Source organism: Corapipo altera, unplaced genomic scaffold (assembly GCF_003945725.1).
Source record: "Corapipo altera isolate COAL_440 unplaced genomic scaffold, ASM394572v1 2, whole genome shotgun sequence".
NCBI classification, from domain to species: Eukaryota; Metazoa; Chordata; class Aves; order Passeriformes; family Pipridae; genus Corapipo; species Corapipo altera.
Genome location: NW_020884890.1, coordinates 11,277,483 through 11,300,116, shown reverse-complemented (window position 1 = coordinate 11,300,116; position 22,634 = coordinate 11,277,483). Strand labels below are relative to the sequence as shown.

The 22,634-nt window shown below is 39.7% G+C and overlaps 1 protein-coding gene across 5 annotated transcripts in view; it reads left to right on the top strand.

Moving 5' to 3' along the window:
• Window positions 1–21,304, top strand: part of SNAP91 (synaptosome associated protein 91) — a 68,199-nt gene extending 46,895 nt beyond the window's left edge. For 2 of the 5 annotated variants that reach the window (XM_027644919.1, XM_027644915.1), the window contains 13 exons: window positions 206–463; window positions 666–743; window positions 849–920; window positions 1,392–1,475; window positions 2,330–2,413; window positions 8,966–9,103; window positions 10,393–10,542; window positions 11,704–11,734; window positions 12,917–13,028; window positions 16,089–16,172; window positions 16,243–16,347; window positions 18,504–18,604; window positions 19,871–21,304. In XM_027644919.1, the coding sequence (XP_027500720.1) occupies window positions 206–463; window positions 666–743; window positions 849–920; window positions 1,392–1,475; window positions 2,330–2,413; window positions 8,966–9,103; window positions 10,393–10,542; window positions 11,704–11,734; window positions 12,917–13,028; window positions 16,089–16,172; window positions 16,243–16,347; window positions 18,504–18,596 (1,289 nt within the window). In that variant the 3' untranslated portion in view covers window positions 18,597–18,604; window positions 19,871–21,304. The remainder of the gene's footprint in view (window positions 1–205; window positions 464–665; window positions 744–848; window positions 921–1,391; window positions 1,476–2,329; window positions 2,414–8,965; window positions 9,104–10,392; window positions 10,543–11,703; window positions 11,735–12,916; window positions 13,029–16,088; window positions 16,173–16,242; window positions 16,348–18,503; window positions 18,605–19,870) is intronic. The other 3 variants (XM_027644917.1, XM_027644916.1, XM_027644918.1) reach the window with 3 other exon arrangements.
• The last annotated feature ends 1,330 nt before the right edge of the window (window positions 21,305–22,634 follow it).

Here is a 22,634-nt window from a genome sequence, read left to right as displayed (position 1 = left end):
AAACTGCTCAGCCTTTCAGATGGTCTTTATTTTAGAAAAACATAAATAACATGTCTGGATAAGTAAGCTAGATGTTAGAGCGACGTCCTCTACATGTGCGTGTATTTGCGGTATGTGCATTGCCTGTAGTTGCTTTGTTCTTGACTTCCTCCCTCACTGATCCTAAGTATGCATACACATATATTTCCCCTCTCCTTTTTACAAGACCCCTTTGCCCCATCCGAAGGTAGTGCAGAGGCTGCTCCTGAGCTGGACCTCTTTGCTATGAAGCCAACAGAGACTGCTGTTCCTGTAGTTACCCCTACAACTAGCGCAGCCACTCCAGTTCCTGCAACAACTCCTTCTCCAGCTGCTGCTGTTGCTGCTGCTGCTACTGCTACTACAGCTACTGCCACTACCACTACTGCCACCACTTCTGCTACCGCCACCACCTCCGCTCCTCCTGCTCTAGATATATTTGGTGGTAATTTTGTTTTTAACTCTTTGATTCTGGTGGATTGATCTGTCAGGAGTACCAAACAGTCATTGTTGCATGCGTGTTGTGCGCTAGGCTTTCAAACCAGAGAGCCTATTAATTTCAAATATGATGTGCAAAATTTGAGAGTTCTGCTTTCAGTCCTGCCTTTCAAAAATGAGTTAAAGATGTGTTGTGTTCTTGGCCTTAGATTTATTTGAGTCTGCTCCTGATGCACCTGCAGCACCTAAACCAGATGCTACTCCTAGCATAGATCTCTTTGGTACAGGTAAAGAGAGAATTCTTCCAATGGTCTGCTGCTTTGATGCTGTGCAATGATATAAACTAACTTGAGTGACACTTACTTCTTGGTTTTTTCTTTCATTTCTGGAAGATACATTTTCATCTCCACCACCTGCGGCTTCTCCTGTGCCTGAGAGTTCTCTCACTGGTGATCTCTTATCTGGTGAGTGCTTGTTTTCACAGGCCTTTCTTCATACTTTCTGGGTTTGGATTTTTTTCCATAAGTGAAAAAAGGAAAAAAAAATCAACTTGCTACCGATTTACATCTTTAAGCTGAAATACTAAGAAATACTAAGTTGTGGATTTGATGCTTTGGTCACAAGATGTGCACTTGCTGAAGATGCAAACCATGAATTGGCTGACACTGAAGCTGAGTAAATAATGTGATTGTTGAAAGAGCAAATCCTTCTCTAAGCATGAGGAAATTCTTAATAAACAATGCTTTCTTTAAAGTACTGTGGTTTTCAGTTGCTGTGTGAGAAATGTAACATTTTCTGTTTGCAGTTCTGAAGACTGTTACCTGAATTTACCAACCCTGTGGTTCTAACTGGTGGAGCCTATATGGCTTTGAAATATTTAGCTATCATTGTTGCCTTGCTGATACTAAATATTATTTATCCTGTGCTCACTGCAGTGGATGCATTTGCAGCCCCCTCTCCTCTACCCACTGCCTCTCCAGCAAAGGTGGATTCTTCAGGTGTGATTGACCTATTTGGTGGTGGGTATTTTTCTTTCCTCACCACTTAAGAGTTGAATCACTTCATTTCAATTACCTTTGCGCTTTGCTAAAGCTGCGGGTTTTCCCTTCTCACAACTTTTTTGTGTGGCATTACAGCTGAGACTAGCATGTCCCCTTCTTAACGCTGCAAAATAACGAACTGCAAATAAACTGTTGGTGTGGTCATTCTGTTGTCATGACACTTGCCATTCTGTCTTCAGTCAGTGCATGTGTGGCTCTTCCTCAGATGTCCAGTGAAAGTCTACTGTGTCCTTTTTTCTTTCTTTGCAAGTCTCCATGGTCATGTTGTTTTCTTTCAGTTCCGTTTCTCAAAGCAGCTGAAGTTTTAAGGGTGACTTGTCTCAAACTGGGTATCTGAGTCACAGGATCTTTGTTGGATTTGACAAGGTGGAAATCAGGATAGGCACAGCCAATTCTAGGCGTGTTGCAAAACAGGAATGTTGCTTAGAGGCAGTGAATATGAAACATCAGTGAAATATTCCTCTAAAAAGACTTAATGTGAGTCACTAGGTTCTGGCTGGAATTATTCCAAAGTCTAGTTCAGTGTATTCATCTCCAAATGAATTAACCCTGTTGTCTTGAATGCTGTGCTTTGTATGGGTTTTCTGAGGAGAGGCTTAAATAGAAAAGATTTCTTTCAAGTACTGGTTTGTTGCACCTCCTTTTTTCCACCTGAACTTTGTGTCCATGGTACTGCTCTGCAATAAAGATGGCCAAGCACTTTCATTTTGAAGTGGTTATCCTTTCATCTTTTGTTTATGATAAGTGATGAATTGATATATTTAATATTGAACTCTTTACTTTTTCTTGATGCTTTCTGGAATTCCCTTTAGATGCTTTTGGAAGTAGTGCTCCCGAACCCCAGCCCACAACTCAGGCTGCTTCTAGTTCCTCAGCTTCTGCAGACCTACTTGCTGGTAATAAAGAACTTCTAAAAATTTATTATTTCAAAGCAATACTAAGAAGTTGTCTTTTATGTTCCTTGGGTGTAGATAAACTTTTGGAGTGGCATAAAATACTCAATCATAAGATTTCTCACTACTTTAGATGTTTTAATTAAAACTAGAGGGATTTATAATGGAGGCAATGTACTGAAGTACAAGTTAACTTCCTAGATTTTCTTCTTTCCGTGCTCTTTGTTTTCCTACCTCCCACGCAACTCTTATTTTTCTGTACTGTTCACTGAATATGAGTGTCTGTATAAAGTTTCTTTGGCTGTCTGTAGCAGTACTTAAGCAGTGTTTCAGGCTATGCTTCTTGTTCCTACTGCTAATTATTCTTCATTGCATTGAGTTCATTCAGTTTGGTTGCTTTAACTGAGGCAGGTTGAACACTTAAGTGTTAGTAGCTTGAATGAATGACTTGGTAGCAGTCTTGCATTTAGCCAAGGAGAGTGGAATGGTGAGAGTACACTTTTCTCAGCACAAGGGCATAGAAGTGATAGAGACCCTCTCGTTATACTGGACAAGATGAGGTCTCTGCTAGTGCTGAGTGTGACATCACTGTCACACATTATATCAAAGATTGAAATAACTGTATCATTGTAGTCTGCATCCTGCAGACAAGGAGCTTCCCTTGAATTCTGTGCATACCATTCTCCAAAATACTTGCTATACCACATATTGTAGTGGCTATAGTGATTGTGCTAAACAGTTGTCACTCTTACCCATCCCTGTCTGAAGTTTGTAGGCCACATCTTCATCAGGAGGAAGGAAACTAATGCACTTCTGTTTTGTAGATGATTTGTCATAAGTTCTCCCTTGTTTCTGAAAGGTGAATTTGTGTTGCGATTTAAAGTAACTCTACCCCAGCCAAAACCAGCACAGTTTGTCAGTAGAGTTGGTTGGTAGGTTATCCCTCATGAATTTCAAAGGTGATTTTTAGCTTCATGTTGTACCTTTGTGGCTTTAATTCTGAGCTAGAGTGACAGTCTGCCCTTTATGCTACTGCTAACCCATTCTAGTTACGTTTTCTAGTACCTGCTCTAAGAGCGGGCATCGTCTAGTTGTACCATAGGAAGGTAGAAGTAGTCTAGATAATAAAAATAATGTATATGTTCATTCTCAATCATTCCAGATACTAGAGATGCAAGTTAGATACTCAAAGTGGGATATAATGTCTAAATGCATGCTAAAGTTTTAGTGCAGACAGCTTCAGATTTTAAGGTAGAAGACTACTTTTTGGTTTTATATTCTTCATATGTGCTTCAGTAGGTCTTTGTATTAGTTAGTTTATGGATAGCTTAAGGCCAAAGATCAAGCTTTAACTGTAGGTTCTGAAACATACCAGTCATTTGCAGTTATGTGTATTGCTGGGGGACTGAGTGTGAAGATGTTGTTGGACAGAAGCTAATTCTGCTCGTGCAAACATTACAATACAAAATATTTTATGACCTTATCTGTAACTAAGCTTAAATACAAGTAGAAATTGTGCTCCAGATGGCTTAACCTCAGCAGTGTGGTCTCTGAATTTGAAGAGTTGCACTAAATCAAAACCTAAATTATAAAAGGAATGTTCTAAGTCTAAATACACAAGCCCACCTTAAGCAGTTGGGATGAATGGATGATTTTTTAAAATTTATTTTATTTTTGCTTTGAATATACATTCAAAAGGGCTCCAAGTAGATTTGAATCTTTTTTTTTGGCAGACAGAGAGAGTCTGTAAACATCACAGCATATTGCTAAGCATTTGTTCAGTCTTGATAATGGCAGATGTATAGCCTGCAGTGTAATCCAGTTTTAAATTTAAGAGTGTCCAGAGTTCATATAGTGGCTGAAGGTTTGTCCTTCATGGTTTATGAGTGTTTGGTTGTACTAAGTGTTTATATGAATATTGTTATGAGTATACTTACTATTCATAGTTGTCTTAAGTGTTGTGCTGTCAAATAAGTTTCTGTTCCTTCTTGACTGATGTAGGAAATATGGTAGAAATACTTTCCTACTCTTCTAAGCCTTTTAGCAGATGAGACTAGATCTATGCTGATAAATACAACAGTCTAGCCATTTTCCCTTCTAGATCTTTCTATCCAGTTAAACTGTGTGCATGCGTGTCCCAGTATTTACTCCAGTAACATGTTCTTACATAAAATCTTACTTGAATGTGTAAATAAAAGCAACCTCAAAATCAGGCAGTTGGGGATGTCCAGACACCACATCTAAATCAGTTGCAGTTGCTTGTGCAGATTTACTCTGGGTCTTGTGCAAGACCTAGACTACTAGGAACTTGATCTGTTAAAGGATTTTTATGGCTTTTGTGTCTGATGTTGCTGTTAAATAGTGCAAAGCTGAAAGCTATGGAATTAAGACCAGTTATCATGCAGATTTTTCAGCAGATGCTGGCAAGTACTCTCTTCTGTAGCTGGAGAAACAGCCACTTTATGGGGCTTTGCAAAAGCTTACAGAACTTTCTAAACAGAATCTTAATTATGGATATTGGATCATACCCGTCTGCCAGACTCCTTGTTCTCACTCAGGAAATGGAAAGACAGGCTCTTGAAATGCGTCCTGTGATCTAGAATTGCAGTAGTGAATGCTTTTGTCATCCCTGGATCTTGTCAACCTGCTTCAGGGTCTGATTTTTTTGGAGATTAGTACTTTTCTACAGGTAGTTGAATGTATGGAGCTTTGCCTTGGGACAGGTGATGATCTAGGACATAGCTTGTGTCAAGGATCAAAGGACAGCCCAGCATCAGTGATGCTTCAGCAGATATCTGCTACAGACCACCTGATCAAGAAGAGGCAGTAGAGGAAGCCTTTTTTAAGCAGTTGAAGAAAGCATCACTATCACAAGCTTTGGCACTCAGGCAACTTGCATCACCATAGTATGTGCTGAAAGGGAGATAGGGAATACAGCTGGGCATGGGTAATCCAGGGGACTTCTGGAATGTACTGGATAATCTCTTGGTGTGGGTGATCAACATGTACCAGAGTGAGTTCAGTGAAGAACCACACAGATGTTCACTTGTGCACACGACATAAGAAGAGGCTGAGAACTGGGCTGATTCAGCCTTGAGAAGGCAAAAGGGAAGCCTTTTAGGTGTCTAAACTCATGGGAGTATACAGAAAAGACTAGCCATGTTCTTCTTGGAAGTGCACAAAGACAGTAAAAAAGGCAGAGTGTGTGGGGAAACACTGGTTGAATACTCTAACGTATGGTCTGATATGACAACAGGCCATGCAGAGAAGCAATAAAATCTCTTGGAGGTGCTAAGGCAAATATCTGTGCAACTTGATTTGATTAGACTTCCTTTGAGCGGGATGCTGGACTGGCTGACCTCCGGGGGTCTCTTCCAACCTAAATTATCCCGTGACAAACCTGTTTCAAGAACAGACCATGGAGAGCTGAGGGCAGATCTCTGATCCCAGTGTGTTTGTCCACATTCAGGGTTAGCATCTACAAGCATGTGACTTGCTGTAGTCTGGGGTTTGGGTGATAAAGGCTTCTTGGTTCCATTGCACTGAAATAGGCCTAATAAACAAGGGAAGCTCACACAGACTGTTGAAATGCTCTTTACTTTGGACTGCAGAAAGCAAGCCACTGTGCTTTTCCTGTTCCTGCTTCCCTGGCTCCAGCCGGTGCCCTTGGTCAGTGGCATCTGAAGGGACCAGTATAGGTTACCATCTGAGTGTTTTCAGTCATTACCTCCAATCTGGGAAGCTTCAGCTGAAGGATGTAATTTATGAGGTGTTTCTAATCAGGTTGTATTCTCCTGGACCTGTAGTGCTTAGTCAGGTTTGTTGTCCTCTCCCAGCTGTGTCTAGGGCCAGTGTATCTGTTCATACAGGCCAGGCGTTCCACAACTAAAGCCTGTCTGCTGGAGGTACAGCAAGTTGCTGGCCTGGTGCCCAGGACCCAGTGATGGCACACTGCTCTCATTTGCCCGCGCAGGGTTTTGATTTGAATACAGTTATCTAATGCTCACCTGCCTCTCTTCTAAAATATGATTTGTAAATGCTTGCATCCAATGTGTGCATATATAAATTTCTCTCATTCTTTCAACATTTGTTAAGTGTTTGGTATTGTCTTTTTTCTCTAAGAAAGCAAAATTTTCAGAGAGAGCGTCTGAGGGCTCACAGTAATATTTGATATAATTGAGGCTCACAATTTGAGCATGAGTTCTTTATGTTGAGCTGTGGCCTGTAACGTCTTTAAATGTCTGGCAGGTGTTTGATTTCACAGCTGGGAAATGTGCTGTTGTCAGTGTTTGTAAGTGTCATGGTCTGGCCAGCAACTCCGGCTCCACACAGCCACTTGCTCACTTTACTCCGGTGTGATGGGGGAGAGAATTGGAATAGTAAGTGAGAAGACTTGTGATTTGAGATACAGACAGTTTAATAGATAAAACTGCCTGTGCAAACAAAGCAAAACAAGGAATTCATTCCCCACTTCTCATGAGCTGGCAGATGTTCAGCCATCTCCTGGAAAGCAGGGCTCCATCATGCGTGATGGTTACTTGAGAGGACAAACTACTTTTTTCCAGAGCTTTATATGCTGAGCATGATGCCATATGGTATGGAATGTCCCTGTCAGTTGGGGTCAGCTATCCCAGCTGTGTCCCCTCACAACTTATTCCACATCCCCAGCCTTCTCATTGGTGGTGTGGGGTGAGGAGCAGAAAAGACCTTCGTGCTGTGCAAGTCCTACTCAGCAATAATGAAAACATCCCTGTATTATCAATACTGTTTTCAGCAAAAATCCAAAACATAGTCCCATGCAAGCTAACATGGAAAAAATTAACTCTCTAACAGTCAAGACCAACACAGTAAGATATCTGCATACTGTACTGTGATTGATATATCCTGTGACCATGGAAAGCAGTTTGTGTAAAAGAGTGTTTAGAAAATCTTCAGAATTTTCTTTATTTTCCAATTTTAAAAAACTGACATCCCTGTTGAACTGATAACTAAAGAAAGCTGGAGAAAGCTGAGGAAGAAAGGAATCAGTTGACTGCTTACAAAGCAGTGGTGCAAACCACTCAGTAAAAGGCAAGTAGTGATAAGGGTTCAGTGTAAATAGATGATCTCTTCTAAATTGGTAAGTTGTATGGGCACTTATTTTCAACAATCGACGTGAAAAGAACTGTATTTACTTTGGAAGAAAACGGAATTTAAAATATTGGACAAAATTATCTAAAGGAGAAATTTCAAATGAGTAAATGTTCAAGCTTTTGTCCAAAGGCAAGCTTTTGTCCAGCAATGATTAGCTGGACAGATAAGGATGGTAGACTGTAAGGCAGGAAGTTCCATGAAAAGAAACTAAAAGCAGTGGTTAAACGCTGGCTCATCACTGTCTTGTGGAGCAAAACACTTCCTATTCTGGTATAGGGGAAAGAAGTACAGTCTGCTGGTTGTCCAAGTGCTCTTTCTGCTGTATTTGCATAGTCCTGGTTGGAGCTCAGATCTGATCCTTTCTATGCAAGGGCAGCTGGAAAATCCAAGGCTAAGAGACTGAAGATACAGTGTAGAGGTCTCATCGATCACTTCAGGAAGAGATTGACTAGAGAAATGGGTGGTAGACTAAAGATAATTGAGAAAGTGTCATATTTCTTCTCATTTTGATGGAGTCTTTGCATATTTAATCAGTTTCCAGAATCTGTAGATACAAGTCTTCTTCAATTGCTAGGGAAATCAAATTAAATAGAGGGCAAGGGAGAGATTTTAAGGATAGTCAAGCATTGGAGTGCATTTTTTGTAGGCTAGAGAATCATACAATGGTTTGGTATGGAAGGGACGTTAAAGATCATGTAGTTTCAACCCTCCTGTCATAGGCTGGGACACCTGCCACTAGACCATGTTGCTCAAAGCCCTATCTAGCCTGACCTTGAACACTACCAGGGATGAGGCTCCATAAATAGGGTATATTTATACAAACATCAGGTTTATAACCTTACATTAACCTTAATCATGGAGATTCTCCACCTTAGAAGCAGTTCAGTTGTGCATGCTGTTGATCCTGCTTTGACATGGGGGCAGGGGGACAGCTTGAAGACATCTTGACTAGGAAATCCAAAATATTTTAAGATACTGAGAAGAGCTAAACTCGATTAGTAAAACCCTACCTTCTGAACTGAGATTCCAAAGTACTTGATGGGTGATCTATATGCTTTTCTCACATTAGTCCTCTGCTTCGTTTTTTTTTCTGAGCTGTTTGTTGCATTCTGCCTGTGAGATTACTTATGCAGAACAATAGCATGTAGAGCTGGAAGAACTGCGTTCTCTCCGCTGCTGGTCTGCCTCTGCAGAAAACTAAGTATAGAACATCAAAGTTTTTATTGGTGACTCTTAGTAAGTCTTTACATTTCCATGGTCATACCTGGCATACCAAGGGTGCTTGTGGAGTACCGAGTTATTTACAATGGTCTAGTAAGAATTATCTATATCATTCTGCCCTCTATAGATTGAGCTTTTGTTAAACACAGACTAATACAACTGACTCTAATGTCCACACCTCTCTTATGTAACTTTTTAAAGGCTTCGGAGGCTCTTTTATTGCACCCTCTCCATCACCATCCCCAGTCACTCCAGCTCAAACCAGCTTACTACAGCCTAACTTCGATGCAGCTTTTGGGACAACAGCTCCAACAACTGGCAGTTCGTTTGATGCATCAGGTGAGCCACAGGGTTTCTTCTCATGAATTTTCTAATGTGTTTTAATTAATGTGTTAATGTGTTTAGATGAGTTAATGATACTGTATTTAGGATCTGAGTACAAGCAAATCAGTGAACTCTCTCTTCTTTCTCTACTGGAAGAACCTCAGGGCAGTGTTTAGGCTGGTGTGTGCCAAGGGCTCTCTGTACCCATTTTTTATACTACCATGTCAGTAAAATCAAACTAGTGTGAACATCATCCTTGCATGTGCTTAATAGCATGAATTAGGAATTACACAAGGAAAACACTATTCTGTAAGTAACATATAGGCAAGTCATCTTGCTGCCACTGCTGCAGGTGTTCTTGAGCTTGCATGGCACCTGAGGGTGCACACAACAGAAAGTGGCATAGCGTTCTTTGCCTGATTATAAGCCTAAACTTTTATCACTGCTGTCATTTTGTTTGCATCTCTTCCGTTCTATATTTTTCATGCTGGGTCCTTGCTACAAACTTAAAATTGGTGAGTCCTGCAACTGTATAAGAAAAAAAGGTGGAAGTAGTACTGCTGCTTGGGTATTTGGTTGCTTGCCAGTGCACATGCTACCCTTTCCTGTTGACTTAACATTAGCATGTACCTCAAATACAGATCAGAAGATAGAACTCAGGCATGAGATATACCAAGCAGTTTGACTTCAAGGAATCTAAAAAATGAACTTCTGAGTTAGATGACTGGACTAAGGAGGGTAGCACTGTCAGTGTGGATGGTTCTGGTTCCTTCTGATCTCATGTTAGTAGGTTTTCCCAATTCCCTGCTGCTTGCAAGTGAATAGTAACAACTTTAGACTTCCAATCCTGTTGCTGTGAGATGTCAAGGTATAAGACTGCCTTTACCACAGTAATTCTGACTGGTGTTTGCTGCAAGATGTTCATTTTAAAACCATTTAAATGAATATCTCCTGACATAATGTGTGTGCATCTGACATCTCTCCAAGAATGGTTTTTGGGAAAATAGTGTAGTGTGGAAGTGGTGCTGTATCTATGTAGATTGAATGCTCCAATTAAAGTCCTTTTAGGCATGTCTTCTCATATTAGTTTTCATTGGTATAGATTTTTCAGGATTACTGTACATTCAGTGTCTAGTAAAATGACATGCATGCCATTGTTGGCATTATTTTTAATGTCAAATGGTGTTTTGGTAAGACCTGTGATGTGGTTGTCTGTGCTATATTTGTTGGAGCAACAGCAAAGTGGCAGGCATTGCTTTTCTTACCACAGCTGCTCTTCTAACCAACTTTCTTTTCACTTTCAGTTTTTGATGGTTTAGGTGATCTTCTTATGCCAACTATGGTTCCTTCTGGTCAACCTGTAGCACCTACAGCAGCAGCAACAGTCACTGCTTCAGCAGCAAGCAAAGGCCTTGGAAGTGATCTTGATTCGTCTCTTGCAAATTTAGTAGGCAGTAAGTGACAAATTCTGTTTTTAAGTGCTGTGGCATGGAGCTGTGTTACTTTTCCATTGAGTCAAATACCTGTATATTTTAGCTTGCTTCAGTATCCTTCTGTTTTGCTGGGGAAACTGGGAAAGCTATTCACAGGAATAAGGCCTGATCCAGATAGCTGGTAGTCTGGGTTTGTGACTTGTCCTTCTTTTTGCCCAGGATCTGAGTCAAATAATGGTATCTGTTTAGTAGGTGTGATTTGTAACGTGTGACTGTCTCAGGTACGTTCCAGGGAGACATCAGACTCCTAAGTGGATGTGCTCCTGGGTAATAGATGGAAAAGTGAAAATTGTCCAGTGTATCTGATAGCATTATGGAATTTAAGCAGCAAAGCTGGTGGGCACAAGTAATTGACTTCATGCTTAATGAAAGAAAGAGGAGCAGGGGAGTGATGAGTGTACCAGCACTCAAGAACACCACAGCAAAGATATAACTGATCTTATGACACATACACGTCCGTTAGATGTGGAGGAAAACTACTATGCTTAGAAGTTAGCAGAACTCTTAATCCCTTGAAACATCTTCTGCAAGTCGTTTGGTATATCCAAGTTTGGGGAGACAGTCAAACTGAGCAATCTCTGACTTACAGGACTTGTACTGGTCATATGACAAAAGTATTCTTTAAAATTTAGTTTAAAACTTCTTCCAAAGGATAATTAAGGAATCTACTTGGGATTTCCATGTGTGATAGAGCAGATAAAACAGTGCAAAACTTATAGGTAATGTTCAGATTTATGTGTATTTGAAAATCAACCTTTTATTTCCGTTTGTATAATGAGGAACAGAAACTAGTGTTGTCATTCATGGTAAATAGTTTGGTTCTCTTAAATAAGTTAGCATTTTGTAGACCTAAATATATTGTTACTTTGATTTGCTTATGAAGTAAAAATGCCTTCTCCAAGTGTAAGACATGTACAGGATTTCTCAAATGCTTGTCCTGAAGAATGGGTAGATGTGGCCAGTCCTCTCAGTCCTCTGATACTGCCTAAATGAAGATAGCCAAAACTTTTTTACTCTTTTTAAGCCTGTGTGCAATGAAATGTAAACTGTTACTTGGACATTCTTTAATTTACTAAACATATGACTTCTTTTTTTTATTTCCTTTTTTTGTTTCAATTTCAGATCTTGGAATTTCTGGTACTACTTCAAAAAAGTAAGTTCAACTTTGTTTAAAATAAAAGGAAGTTTTCAAATCTACTGTATAGCCTTACATCTATTTCAGTGTTTATTAAGACACAATGAATTGGTTATGTTCCCCTGCTTCCCAATCAGTTCATAAAAATTCTGGAGAAAGTATTCTATTTGATACAGATTCAGTGAGTAATTAAGGTTAATTGTTCCTGACATAGCTTTTAAACTTGCTGTCTTTAATCTGAGTCTGAGAAATATTTTTTTCCTGTAAATTACTGTCTTCATATTGAATGGCTGATTTCCAAACAGCTTATAGTGAACAAATTGTCCAGATAATAAATTGTATAGCTCCTCTCAGTAATCTAGGCTAAGATATAATTTGTTATATTTTTACAGATGCTGGATGTAGTTATTGTGTAGGCATTAAAATACAAAATAGAAAAGAAGTTCATTCCATGCAGTGAAAAGCTTCTTTTTGCAAAAAGAAATATTTATAAGATTGCATTTATTTGTTTAATATATTGTCTTAGTCTAGCTGCTTAATCCTGAGTCTTCCTCTGTATGCAAGACTTTAAAATGTTTTGTGCCTCTGTGGAGATGATAGGAGGGATATGTATAAACACATCAAGAGGTTTATCCCCAAAACATATCTTCATTCAATCTACTTTGTTCAAATTATGTATTTTATTCTGGATAGAGCAGCCTCTAAGAAAACCTGGTTTTGCAACAGCCCTTTTATTCTATGAATGATTTGTTTCTCTTGTATCTGTCAACTTTTTTCAGAACTGAATCCTTTCCTCCTTCAGCTGTCTGAGCAAGATTTCCAGCAATGAAATCACCTTTCAAAGACATCTAGCAGGCAGCTCTACTGCCTGGCCCTAGTAGAATAGGCAGTAGCAGTCCCTCTTCCTACTTTGCAAGGGTATATGCAATGTTACCTTCAGTCAATACTAAGTAAAACTTCTCTTTAATTCTCACCACAAAGGCCATAACCATGTAACTGACTTCAGTATAGAGTGTACTGATGTCTACTGCTAACAACCCTTGAAACTGAGTGTCACTAAAAGTATATCTTTCTGTTAATAACTGCATACACCATAAGCTAATGTAGCTGCACGTCTAATGTTAATGTATGCTGCAATCCGTTTTCATTTTCGCTGTGGGAGTATGCAAATAATAGCCTGCCTGTCTCCCTCTCTATTAGGGGAGACCTTCAGTGGAATGCTGGAGAGAAAAAGTTAACAGGAGGAGCCAACTGGCAGCCAAAAGTAGCACCTGCAACATGGTCAACTGGTGGTGTCCCAGGTGCTCCATTGGTAGGTAGTTAATCCATAGGTAACACTGGTATTGAACTATCGATTCTTCATGAGATTTTGCAAGCATACATAGGCACTGCTCCAGTCTACTTCAGCTAAAGAAGCTATACAGCTTCTCTATAAATTATATGAATGTTTCAAGACACATTTTTTAAGAACAGATTTACAGCTGGCATAAAGAAATCATTGAGTACACATAAATGAAAAATACACTAACATATGTATCCAGATGTTGCTCTACATGTACATTCAATACCTGTGGACATTTCTAAGTGTGTGATTAGCTGTATAAGTCTTGCCAGCATGAGGCCCAGGTCGATTTCCCAAAAAGAAAATGCTGTTGATCCAAAGCTGAAGTACTGGAAGGAGAGAAAATAAATAGGGTTTTTTAAAATTTTCCTGAATGAAGTAGATCAAAACACTACACAGTATTCATACTGATTAGGGGATTGATGTTAGGTTAGAATTGGGTAGCTTATTTAGCAGGGTAAAGCAGTCTGTTGGAAAAGTTAAGATTACCCATGACCCTGTAAAAAGATTCAGAAGGCACTAACTTTGAGAAGAGGATCGAGTGAAGCTAAATGTCTAGATTCTGGCACAAGAGCAACTTGATCATGAGTAAGCTACAAGAGTAATATGAAGAGGTGTCATACCTGATCTCATCAAAAGTCTCACAAGACATAAATCAGCCTCCATTTGAAAAAAGTTGGCTTAGGAAAGGAAGGAAAGAACTCCGAAGGGGTTTCAGTTTCTTACTACCACAGCTAGGTGTGAACATGACTCTAAGCATGTTCCTTAACCTTACTGGAACAAGGTTCCTAACCTAAAGGAACAAGAATTCCTTTACTTCACTGAATGTGTTAGTTGTAACATCAACTTTTTTTCTTAATAGAAAGGCTGGGCAATACTGTACAATGTAAGTGAAATTCATATCATTTTAATCTCTTTTTGTACTTACGTACTAAACATGAAGATACTAACAACACCTCACCTGCACTACAGTTATTACTGCTGGCTTAAAACTACCTAACACAGCTCCGCTTGGACTGTCTGTCCAGCAGGCAATTCTCAGGCAATGTGTTGATATAGTAGTAGTAATTAACCATTTCTGTGCTGTAAGCTTGAAAATAATGTCTTCAAACAGTCCTTGCTCTACTTGGATGTGAACTATCTAATGAGTTGTACTGCCTGAATTTTCAAACTTCTTTAAGATCAGCCTGATCTTGTAGTGATTTTACCATCTGATAAGTAACTAGTCTTTCTGGGAAGCTGGGTAGTTTTGATAGCATTTCATTAAATGTTTATTATATATATTTTTCTTCAAAATCATACACTAAGGTATTTTATGAAACCAGAGAAAGCCAGATCATCAGGAAAAATAAATGTGGAGACCAAAATTAAACTTTTCTTTTTGTCACTGTTGAACTACTTAAGTTTTGGTCACTTATTCCCTTCCTTGTGATGTTTCAATTTCTGGATTAAAATCAGCAGAATTTCATAAAAGCCTCTTTCCTGGAGTGACCCTAGTGCTTTGAGGTAAAAGCAGATTCATTTTGTGTGGCCATTTTCTTGGCATCTGCCTGACTGAATTTTGAGCTACAATGCGTTCCTGTGAAGTCAGATCAGTGCATCTGATGTCATGAACCTGTGTGTTTCTATTTCTTGCTTTTCATACCCGAGTGTCCAGATGTTTGTTTTAGTCTGTGGACGCTGCTAGCACGGTATATCTGTTAATTGAAATTCTCCCCAGAAAACTTTCAGACTGAAATAGAGGTTCATAAATTCTCAGCCAGAAAATGTAGGGTGTTTGATTAATGAATCTGGGGCAGGTTATCTTGACTTGTCTCCAGCTTCCTGAGAAACTGGCATATTTTAGTGTAGAAGCAAGGATCAACCAAGGGCACTAAATGCAGCATTCACAGAAGCGAACTGTTCAGTGAGTAATTCCAGCATATCTCCAAAGACACACTGTCCTTTCAACTGTAAGTGTGCTAGCTGCTCTCTAAGTGTAGTGGGATATAACTGACTCAAGGTAGGAGGTAAGGATGTGGAAGCACAGGCATGACCACACATGCATCTGTAACAGCTTGAGAGATTGTGCCAATATACTTAGGCCATACAATAGCAGTAATGAAATCCTACTACCTTCCTTGAATGCTTTCTGCCTCTCTTCAGAGTTATTATAATTTATATATAATATATATATTATATATATATAATTTATATTGTATATATATCTGTGAAAAGTAAATACTGGGGTGCTTTCAAGACCATAAGGAGACTCTGTGCATGAGAAGTTACAGACAAGGGAGTCAAAAGGGATGATGTGCAGGTCATGCTAGGTAAGTAGGGTGGAGTGGCCTTGTTCAGAGATGCTCTTGTGCTCTATATCCAGTCGAACTACTAAACTAACAGTTCCCTCTTCCTGAATTCTAGAGAAAGATAGACTTTTTTATCCCTTGTGTTATTTGAATGAAAATGTTAGCAAGTCAAGCAAAGGAATGAAAAGCATAGCAAGATAAACTAAACTGTCCTTAGTAAAGTATGTATTGGTTCTGATTGTGGCTTAAGTGGCTTAACTTACTCTTTAACTTAAAATGAATCTTGGTGTGTAATTGATTTTTTCATTGTAAACTAATTTAGCAGTTATTTGCCTTAGCTTTACAATCTGCTTAAGCTTTTACTAAAATACAGTGCTGCAATAAGTGCTATAGTGTGTTAGCTGTTGTGAAATTGGAATGCTTTCTTATACAGTGTAGAAGGAAGTGGAAAGTGAGTATTTTCTTGGGCCTATTTTATGTTACATTCAGTAAATGGACTCTATTCATGAAGAGAATCAAGTCTGTCATCCTTGCTTTCTTATAAAGAAGCAAGCTGAGCATCAGCATAAGGACTCATTCAGCTCTCTCATTCTTTGAAACCTTGTGGTTTTGAGGTTACATATGTGCTGCATAACAGTCCTACTTTCCAGAACAGCTTTGAGAATGGTGGAGACTCTGTGGTTTCCAGATGGTTGGTGTTAGATTCTTGGTTTTTTACTTTTTTTAATCTATTTTTTAGGCAGGAGGTGTGCCTCCAGCAAGTGCTGTTCCTGCTGCAGGAGGTACTCCACCTGTCCCACAGCCAGGAGCAGCATTTGGGATGGTGAGTCTCGTCTGTTACACTGCTCTCCTTCCTCCACCCAGAGCCCTGCTGACTCCATGTTAATTTACAGCCCCCAGCAGGTGCAGGCATGCCCATGATGCCTCAACAGCCAGTGATGTACGGGCAGCCTATGATGAGGCCCCCCTTTGGAGCCGCCACTGGCCCTGGTGTACAGGTAAGTGTTACTGATTGCTCTCCATTTCTCTAGAAAGTAGCTTATGTGTATGCATTATCTCAGTTTAACTCTAGCTGTAGATCTGTAAATGAGATGCCTTACAGAAGTCAGCTGCCCAATTTGCAGCAGATCACATGAACCACCTTGATTTTTACTAGTTGCCTTGTATGAGACCAATGAAACAGGTTTGAAAAGTCTCCAGTAGCTAACTAAATTCAAGTTCTGGGAGATGTTTGGGTAAAGCTCAAAGCGGAGTTGATGGGTGTTCCTATCTTGTTCACAGCCTATCATAATTTACTAGAGCTGTACTCGGCGTCTTTCCTCCCAGCCCAACAAGAGACTCCTCAGAAAACCAACCTTCTATTTATGAACAAGCTAAGATCTCCAGTTCTTTCATGACAGCTGTTTCTCAATAAATACAACTTTATTTGTTTCAGGCTGGTAGCTTGCTAGGTATCTTTCAGTGCAAAACAACTGCATTCAAATATGAATTACCATAGTGTATGCAACACTGGAGTGCACTCTTTTCACAGCAATGCACAGATTTAAATACCATGAAGGTTTTTTTCTAACTTACATTATGGTAGAGGAATGCAAATGAATAATCTTGATCACTGTGCTCTTTTTTAAGTGGGAGATCCATGACTGTTTCAGTTTTTCTTGTTTTTAAACTATATCTGACTTCGTGACATTCACATATTTCAACATAGAGGGAACACAGGTTTGGCCATCTAAAACTAAAGCAAACATATTTTTAATTCTACACTAATTAAGAATAAGCAGGAAACAGTGTGTCACAAGTTACTGGTTGCCAGGGGGATGAGGCCCTTCTTTAATATGCTGGAAAAACCTAACAGGGTAATTATTGGTGAAGTAGGTTGAGTAGTGGAGCCATGCCATCCCTCCTGTTGAAGTGAGTATTAACAGCTGCCTTCCATAGTTTCCTAAGAATTTTTTTAAACTGGATGCTCATAAATTTGGAAGTGCAGCACCATGTACCCACTGTGATGCAAAGCTTTGAGCTCCTAGCCAGTAGGCAATACAGCATTAGCTATAATACCTGTTCCAGGCTATTTTTTCAAAGTAGAGTTTGGTTTATGATAACTCTGAAAAGAAAAGGACCCATCCAGAGGAGAGGCAGGGAATGACTTCACTGTAGTATTTTGCTTCTTTGTGAGTCAGAAGTCCATCTTGTCTTTCAAGTAAGGTGGGAGATGGAAGTTGATGTTTTAGCTCTAAAAATCTCACTCGTAACCCTGGAAACCAAGTCACCTCCCTTGTTTTGCAAATATCAAGCAACCAACATGTAGCAACACTTTTTAAGTAGGGAACTACATTCCCAATGAGGCTTGTCAGGGTTTTCCATGTGGAAGTGGTAAGATCTTGAAACTGCTCCAAGTAAGAACGTACTTGGTCTTGCTTTTCCTCCCACCTTAAGCTGTCTCTGCACTTACCAAGAATAATATTATAGGACATAGACAATTTTTCTAGAAGAGTAGTCATCAAGATACCAAGGCTACATACAAAATACCTCTTGTGCCCTGAGTTAAGGTAGGGATAGGGAGGAGTGAAGACAGGATAAGAGAATCATTTGATCACCATAGTAAGAAGTGTTGCATGGAACTTGAAAACTGACATTTTCTATGGAATAACTGATGCTTTTTACGTGCCAAAGGAGGAAACGTGTATAATCTAGTCATGTTTTCACTACACTTTGGACTCTTATTTACATTACCAGTGTAGAATAACTTGTACTTAAATGCCAGTTGCTGGAATTTTCAGTCATGCTCTGCAGCATGTACTCTGCTTACTCTGCACCTTGATGTTAAACATCTAACAATTGCTTATCTTCTGTCTGGATTGGTGATCCTAACGTCGTCATTCTGTCCTACAGGCAGAGTGATTTGAAGCTGGGCTTATTAGGATCTACAGTGTCTATAGCCTTATCCATTAAACCTGCCACACATTGTTAACCCTGTAGAATGGATGGAATCTAAACAATGCTTGAGTAAAGTGGCACCATGCTGAACTTGCAGAAAAATGAGAACTTAGCATGCTTGTCATGTGCTTGTATGAGAACCGTCTATGTTTATCTAATGCTTGTGTGTTCTTGTCTGCTTTGTTTTTTTCCTGCCTTCCTGGCTGGCATCTGTTAGCTTTCTCCAAGCCCAACTCCAGCTACTCAGAGTCCCAAGAAACCTCCAACAAAGGACCCATTAGCGGATCTTAACATCAAGGATTTCTTGTAAACGATAAGGTATTCTGTGACTGCCTGCTTAAGCATGTCACACTGTGGTACATATCTGGCACACAGATGTTGTTTAGGCCAGTAGATTGAATATGACTGATAAAATAGTAGCTACAGAGATAGATAGAAACATGCACTGATAATGAAAACTGAAATCTCTGTCCACACTCTTAATTTTGGCCTGAAAGCTTGACTTTTAACTACATTTTTTGCCGAAAGTGACTTCCAGGAAACATTATCTTCAACCCGTAACTTCCGTTTTTACCTTGCTTCTATTAAATCTGAGGATTCAGGTTTGGGGTTTTTTTCCTAAATTAATACTGAAACATATAGAATTATAACAGGGTACAAATTCTGAGGGGGAAAATGGTGTTGAAGAGGCACATTCCAGTCTTGTGGGTGTTGAAACAGATTTTGTGTAACAGGTCTAAAGGTTTCAAAAGAGGAAAAACTAACTAACTTACGTGTTCTGGTCATGAAGGGAAGGTTATTTGCATATTTTAACTGCTGCCAGCTAATGTTTTCCCCTGCCATACAATTTTTCAAGGCATTGCTTTTTTGAATGCTGAGGCATGAGGTCCTGAGCAGGGCTGTATAGAACAACGGTGGGGAAGAACAGAGGAGTAAATGTAAAGAGAAAATGGAGGAGAAGCGAAAAAACAGTACTGCAGAATGGAAGGAAAAAAATACCAAAATATTACTGTGGGGTTTTGGAGAACGATGTTAAACGTCAAATTGAGTTGAACACTTATGCCAATTAAAAAATAATAATGCAGAAGTAAGGCAGGCATTTTATAATTAAGACTAGAATAATTTGCCAGGTGAGTGGAGGACAACCATTACATAACTTTAAAGCCTTCTTCATGAGTCACTTTTCTTTCTTCCTAAAGCTTAATTCTAAGCCTCCTCTGCACCGGAGTTGGCAGCAGTGGATGGAATTAGCCTGCTCTTAGCAGGCATCACCCAGTCCCACTTCACCTTTCTCCAAATTCCAGCCACAGGAAGGTGCACATGGCACTTGGTGGAGATGGCCAGGAGTGGGGATGCACTTTCATTCCTGGGACTCACTGCTTCCAACTAGTATTTATAGTAAAGAGATAACTAATATATATAGTAGAGAGATTCATAACTGCCTGTGGGAAGACTGTGCTTCATTAAAAACTGATAGCAAATCCTTGAAGGTGTGAAGAGATGAGCAGATTTGGTGTTCTTTCTAGCATGTGCTTTACTAACTCATTACTCCAGTTTTCATCTAATACTTTTCTATATTCACAGCTGCAGTTTTTCTGACTGGATGCTAAAAACGTGAGTTTGGAGTCTACAAATGGATGCTCAGAGTTTCAAAGTGAGCCACCAGTACCAAACCTAGCGCTTACTGAGACTTTCTCTTCCTCCTGAAACGTGTAGCACAGCTGTGAAAGTGAACATTAGGAATGTGTACTACCTTAGCTGTTATCCCTACTCTCTCTCGGAATTTGTGTACTTGGGTTATTTGTGTTTTACAATTTAAACAATGGATGTATGTTTCTGATGCCTTCTAGTGCTTTTCTGAACCTATCCCATGGGGGCAGATTATGCAGCTGTTGTTTGGTGAGCCATTTGGAGCTATGTCTGTGGTTTTTGAAGGTTTCAATGTATATAACTTTTTGAGGACACCTAAAATTTCCCTAGGACTCAATTTCTCCTTTATCTGTTATAAAGCATAGTGTGATAATACCAGATAGTAAAGAAAATACTTAAGAAATTGTGCAGGATACTTTTTTTTTCCCCAGTCACAGGAATCTCAATTGTGGTGAAAAAAATGTTTTATTTTTGTGGCACTGTATATGTTAAGATAATTTAAAGTAATATAAAGGAAAACTTCCATAACAAATACTTTTTCAATGATTTATCAAGAATGAAAAATCATGTCTGAAAAGTACCATATTTATTGCTGTTTTATTTTTAAATCTATTTTAATTATTTGAGTTTTTGCATTTCAAATTGTCATACTCATCAGTTCTTGCTAAATGCACTGAAAATAAGTAAAGGGTCAGTTTCTCTCCATGTAGTTGGGAAAAAGCAACCATAGTTGTACTGGCATTAAGGGATTTCAAATACGAGAGCACTTTTTGGTATATCTGTAGTCAAAACATTACAAGTGATGTTACTCATCTCTGTTCAGTTCTTATGTACATCTCTTAATTTAGTGCTTACCTGTGTATGCCTTAGGCTAGTGTTTTCTCCATTGCCCCGAATGCGCTGTGAGTAGCTTTTGTACTATTGGTGATTAGATTTAATTCTGATCCAGAGATCCATGCCCTTTACTGTACATACTGTGTTTCTTTAATTTTTGTTTGTTCTCATACTGTTTCCGCTGATGGCTTGGTGTAAGATCTTGACTCTTCAATGAGGTCACTGTTGATCAGTGTTACAAGTGGCTTGGCAGTTCTCTGTAAAAGCATATTGGGTTGGAAAGATATTCACCTAAAGTCTTTCAAATGAACTATTTAATCAATGTATGGTACCATTAAAAGTGGTTGTATCTGAATTTGCTGTGGGGATAACACTGTAATGGGAAAGTTCTATAAAAAGCTGATTTCAAAATGGCTTTTCTTTGTATTTCAGTTAAAAAAAATCCCAAACAGGAAAAAGAAAAAAAAAAGAAAACAAAAAACCCCAGTGCATGTGCGCCCTCTGAGATGCAATAAACACCTTGATCAAAGTAAATATCTTGTTGCCAGTTTCATAATCATTGAGATGTTGAGCACAATAATGTACTTTGAAAGGAGAAAAATGTGTATAGGTCCTGACACTGATTGCTGAGGCTGCTGCATATGGTAATGACTTTTATAGAATCATAGAATCATTTTGATTGGAAAAGATGTCTGAGATCATGGAGTCCAACTGTTAATCTAACGCTATCAAGTCCACCACTCAACCATGTTCCTAAGTGGCACATCTACACATCTTTTAAATACCTCCAGGGATGGTGACTCCACCACTTCCCTGGGCAGTGTGTTCCAATGATTGACCACTCCTTCCATGAAGAAATTTTTACTAATATCCAATCTAAACCTCCCTTGCTACAACTTGAGACCATTTCCCCTGGTCCTGTCTCTTGTCACCTGGGAGAAGAGGCCAACCCCCACCTGACTCAAACCTTATTTCAGGTAGTTTATAGAGCAATAAGGTCTAAGCCTCCAGGCTGAACACTCCCAGCTCCTTCAGTCACTCATCGTAAGACTTGTACTCCACACCCTTCACCAGCTTCGTTGCCCTTCTTTGGACATGCTCCAGCACCTCAATATCCTTATAGTTAGGGGCCCAGAACTGAACACAGCACTCAAGGTACGCCCTCACCAGTGGCAAGTTCAGGAGGACAATCTCTGCCCTGGTCCTGCTGGCTAGACTGTTTGCGACACAAGCCAGGATGCCTTTGGCCTTTTTGACTACCTGGGCACACTGCTGGCTCATCTTCAGCTGCTGTTGACCAACACTCAGGTCCTTTTCTGCTAGGCAGCTTTTCAGGCAGTCTTCTCCAAGCCTGTAGCACTGCACAGGGTTGTTGTGACCCCAGTGCAGGACCTGGCACTTGGCCTTATTGAGCCTCAAACCTTTGACTTTGACCTGTCCATCTAGCCTGTCCTAATCCCTCTGCCTTCCTACCCTCCAACAGATTGATACTCCTGCCCAACTTGGTGTCATCTACAAAATTACTGAGGGAACACTCGATCCCCTTGTCCAGATAATTGATAAAGATTAAACAGGACTGACCCTAATACTGAGGAGCACTACTTGTGACCAGCTACCAGTTGGATGTGGCACCATTCACCACTACTCTTGGAGCCTGGTGATCCAGCCAGTTTTCTACCCAGTGAACAGTGCATCAATATAAGCCATGAACAAACAGCTTCTCCAGGAGAGTGTAGTGGGTAACAGTGCCAAAGGCGTTACTGAAGTCTAGGTAGGCAACATCCACAGCCTTTTCCTCATCCACCAAGTGGGTCATGCTGTCATAGGGGGAGACCAGGTCCTTGCTCCTGACAGACTGTCTTTT